Source organism: Marmota flaviventris, chromosome Y (genome assembly GCF_047511675.1).
Source record: "Marmota flaviventris isolate mMarFla1 chromosome Y, mMarFla1.hap1, whole genome shotgun sequence".
NCBI lineage: Eukaryota > Metazoa > Chordata > Mammalia > Rodentia > Sciuridae > Marmota > Marmota flaviventris.
This window is the reverse complement of record NC_092519.1, coordinates 13,757,489-13,762,404: the sequence shown is the minus strand read 5'-3', so window position 1 is coordinate 13,762,404 and position 4,916 is coordinate 13,757,489. Positions and strand designations below refer to the sequence as shown.

General features: G+C 38.1%; 1 protein-coding gene across 1 annotated transcript; it reads left to right on the top strand.

Moving 5' to 3' along the window:
• The first annotated feature begins 1,922 nt into the window (after positions 1–1,922).
• LOC139703508 (claudin-34-like) lies at positions 1,923–2,561 on the top strand. Its single transcript, XM_071606990.1, has one exon. It carries the CDS (start codon positions 1,923–1,925, stop codon positions 2,559–2,561), a length of 639 nt encoding a protein of 212 aa, XP_071463091.1.
• Positions 2,562–4,916: the final 2,355 nt, after the last annotated feature.

The following is a 4,916-nucleotide window of genomic DNA, read 5'->3' as shown; positions in this document are numbered from 1 at the left end:
AGGCAAAATTATTAAAATGGTTAGGATGCATACTGAAGTGATACAACTATAAAGAAAAGCAAGGAAATGGTAAATGGATGGAGTTGTAGAACATCATGAAAGTGAAGAAAGCCAATCCCCAAAAACCAAAGGCTGAATGTTTTCACTGATAAGTGGATTCTGATCCCTAATGGGGATGGGGGGTGGAGCGTGGGAGTTCCATTGGAGGAACTTTAGATAGGGCAAAGGGGAGGCAGGAGAAGGGAGGGGGCGTGGGGGTAGGAATGAGATGGACATCATTGCCTTAAGTACATGTATAAAGACATGAATGGTGTGACTCTACTTTGTGCACAACCAGAGACATGAAAAAGTGTGCTCTATATGTGTAATATGAATTGAAATATATTCTACTGTCATGTAGAACAAATTAGAACAAATTAATTTTAAAAAAATAGAAGGAAGTGGTATATTACATAACTTTATCAGAGTGGTAGCTATATGGCTGTTTTCCAAGTGATAAGTCATTAAGGTATGCATTTAGATTTTGTGTGCTTTTCCATATATTTGCAATGCTTCACAACACCAATAGCTTTAAAAACCCCTCATAATCCTTGAAATCCTTTAAAAATTTCTCTTAGTAACAGCATATAGCCTTCCAGTGGTGTAATTCATGTCTATGATTATATTAAAACTACTATTTTGTAACATGCTGTTGGTGTATTGTGAGCATCTTCCTTTTGGTCACATAAAATGATGACTAGAATGGCTATAATCAAAAACTCTACAAATACCAAATATGGGAGAAGACATGAATAAACTGGAACCTTCATACATTGTTAGTGGGAGCATAATGGTGCAGCCAATACCTTAATCATTTCTAATGAAAAGTTACATACACAATTACATATGACCCGCCAATTCTACTCCTCAGCATCTACCCAAAAGAAATGAAAATATGTGCATAGTTTTATATATTCATGTTTACAGTAACATTAAGACAGGCAAAACATGGAACCCATTTTTAGGGAATTCAATCTAAATTCAATTTAATCTAAATTCTAATTTAAATTCTAAAAATGACGAATGAGTGAACAAATTATGGTATGTCCATGCAAAGGAATACTACTGGATACTAAAAAGTGATACACTTACACATGCTATAGCAGGGTGAACCTTGAAAACACTGTGCTAAATGAAAAAAGCCAAGTACAAAATATTATAACTTGTATGATTCCATTGATTTTTTAAAATTTATTTTCAGATACTGATGGACCTTTATTTTATTCATTTATTTATATGTAGTGCTGATTATCGAACCCAGTGCCTCACACATGCTAGACAAGCACTCTACCATTGAGCCACAACACCAGCCCCTCCACTGATAGGGGTTTTTTTTTTTTTTAGTTGAAGATGGACACAATACCTTTACTTTATTTGTTTATTTTTATGTGATGCTGGGAATCGAACTCAGTGCCTCACGCATGCTAGGCAAGCGTTGTACCACTGAGCCACAACCCCAGCCCTCCGAGAGTTTTAATGTTGGCACATAGCTCGATAGAGTGGCTGGAAGCATAAATGATTTAACTAATTGTTAGACATAAAGTAGTTTCCTGTTTTTCAGTATTACAAAGAATGCTGTACTGACCATATCTGTGAATAATGTTTTGGCCAGACTTGATTATGACTTTGAACCAATGCTCAGAAGTGGAACTGATTGAGGGTTTGTATATTTTAAAGCTCTGGGCAAATGTTGCCACATAGCCCTAAACAAAGTTTGCTCAACCTGCACTCCCAGCAGCTGATTGAGAGGGAAAATGCCTCCTTTCTTGAATATATTCCTTCTGTCTGAGTACTGTTCCCCCATAGGGGGCTGTCCTAGCCAGAGGATCCTACACTCATGATGCCCTGTATTTGTTTGCAGTTGAACTATATATGCTGTTGCCATGGTCTGGCTCGTCAGTAGTGCCAATTGCCAAGTAGCGGGCTTTGCTATTGCCACTGTAGGATGGATCCTGTCTGGCATTTCCATGGGCCTCGTGGAGTGGCGAATGTGGTACATGAACCACCCCCTTCTCGCCTCCTCTGGTGTTACCTGTGTGGGAATGTGGAGAGTATGCATTTACAACCATGAAAGTAACACCAGCAAAACCAAAATGTGTTACCGATACACCTACCATGATGACTTCCTTCCACCCAACATTTGTGTTGGTCAGCACCTCTTGCTGGCTGCCAACATCCTGGGGCTCTTGGGGAAAGCCTTTATCGTCCTTGCCCTGAGGAATGTGTACATGGGAATCCTTCAGAAGAACGTTACCTGCAATCCATTCGTTGCTTCAGGAATTCTGAACATCACTGCTAGCGGCTGTATCTTAATTGTTGTGCTCTGGAATTACTATTCCATCATAAGCATGGAGGGGATTGAATTCCCTTCGTCTTTCCATGTGCCCTTCAAGCCAGATGTTCAGGAAGTTGGGAGTGCCCCTATAGTGGCAACACTAGCTGCCTTCCTGTTGTTGTTAAGTGGGATAATTTTCCTTTCTTACACTTTCCCCCTGGACATCCAAGTGCATCCTGAGGTTTGAAAAATGAATTTCCAAGTTGTATGGACTTTGCAAATCCATTATTTCCAGAAGGTTATGGGAAGTATTATCTGAATGTTCTACAAAGCATTCCAAGGACTCAAGACCATGGGAAAAGTGATTCGGGACAGATAGAAGCCACCTGACTCCTTTCATTATCTTTTGCATCTGAATTTGGTTCATTGATTGGTTGTTTGGATTAGGAACTTTCATTAAAATAAATCTTGCCTACCTTCCAGTCTTATGGGTCTGGATTTTAGTTATTATAGCCTACTATAAACTTTGTGTATAGAAATAAGAGTGAGTATGTTGAAACTTCTCACATCTCACTCTGAAACTTCTAAAAACAAAAGTGGACCTTATTCCTTCTCTATTGTCATGATAAAAACATCTCTCTACCCTATAAAGTTTTCCAAAATGGACAAAAGTAGAGACATAATTAGTATATAGGGAAGCTCTACACACCCATCACCAGACTGAACAGTTCTAAAGTTCTGCCATATTAGTTCTACTTTATTCCTCCTGAATATTTTAAAGTAAACCTCAGATATCATATCTTTCAATACAGTTCTCTTAAAAACTGACATTTCCTTACATTACTTAATGAGGGGAAAGCCTGATTCCTCTCGTAAACTTCCTAATCAAAATCCACCCATTCCTAATGATTCAGCTCTGGGCTGTCCCCACTGGAATCAGTTATCACATTGAGGATTCCAAGTGGTCACTTGCTAATGTGAACATTCTTACCAGAGTTATTAGCTTGGAAGCTTTTGTAAAGAGTAAATGGCTCATCAAATACAGCCTTTTGGTTACTCTGAAATTCAGTGCATACAGAAAAAGCAAGGGAGGGCTGGGATGTAGCTCAGTAGTATAGTGCTGTCTAGCATGCCTGAGACCCTGGTTCCATCCCCAGTACTGGGGGAAGGCAAGAAAGACTTTCATGGGAAAAATAATTTTCTTCCTTTGCGATGTACATACATCATTTATCTATCAATGAACATTTGAATTGTGATCACTTTTCCATTACTGTGAATAATGCTATGATCATAACTGTGCATATATCCAAGAAACCTGTCTGGAAATTTTGAAGCACATGCCAGTAAGTTGGCTTGTTGGATCACATGTTTAATCTAGATTTTTGAGGAATCACTGTCCAATTTTCACGTAGCTGCACCCATTTTGTATTACCACCAGCAATACACAGGAATCAAATTTCTCTACAACTTCACTGTACTTTTAAAATTTTGGATAGAAGTATGGCACTGTAAAATGTCTCCATGCAAGCTGAGATAAAGAGATAAGGAGGTGAGTTTTTTTTTTTTTCCTCCAATATGCTTCTATCACTATGGAGTACTTTCATTTTCACAGGACATTGAATGGACTGTTTTTATAATTGACATAGGGCTTATCTATTTGTTGATACGCTTCATGAGAAAAAAAAATCCTATTCCCCATGAATAGAGCCAAAATGTACTTTGTCTAACTGTGAGGGCTGTAGAGACTGCACTTCCACATAAATCTATGCAACTTATTGAATATACATGAGCATCTTATTCAATAACATTTTGCTCCATTCCCTCAACTCTAAAACAAAGAACATAATGTAAGGCTATCATATGAATACATGGGGATGTATTAATATTTGCAAGTGTTTGGGGCCTGTCCTATCCAAAGGATAGAGTGATTATGTAAAGACTATAGTGTTGTAGCCAGGAATTTGTTAGTGTTTGTTTAGAGTCCCAAATTCTATCTAACGACTCTTCTTTTCTTGTAGGTGGTTCATCTCTTTTGTGTAACTTTTCATTCTGGCTGGATATTCCCCTTCCCTGATTAACATTTCCTGCTTCTCCAAAGAACATCTGTTATCCAAACATCTTCCAAATGTGTGAATTCACCTACAAAACACATGGGTAAATTTTAAATAAGTTATACAGGCTTATTGAAATTTGGCCTTTGGTAAAAACATGTCCCACACCCTGTTGTCAGATATGGAAAGCAGGGCTGGGGATGTGGCTCAAGCGGTAGTGCACTCGCCTGGCATGCCTGCGGCCCGGGTTTGATCCTCAGCACCACATACAAACAAAGATGTTGTGTCCACCGAAAACTAAAATAAATAAATATAAAAGTTAAAAGAATTTGCAGCTAGAAAACCATCTCTTCAAAACATCCTTGGCAAAATATTACAGGAAGAGGAAATGGAAAATAACAATGAAAACCAACAGTGGGAGGTAGGACACTAAAGGGGGGAAAATAATCAAAGAGGAAAACAAACCATGTTTAGTAACATAAATAAAAAAATATGGCTGGAACAACAACCCATATCTCAATAATAACCCTAAATGTTAATGGCTTAAACTC

Excerpts from the sequence above, each read along its gene's own strand:
- LOC139703508 (XM_071606990.1), top strand. The coding sequence starts at position 1,923 with ATGGTCTGGCTCGTCAGTAGTGCCAATTGCCAAGTAGCGGGCTTTGCT.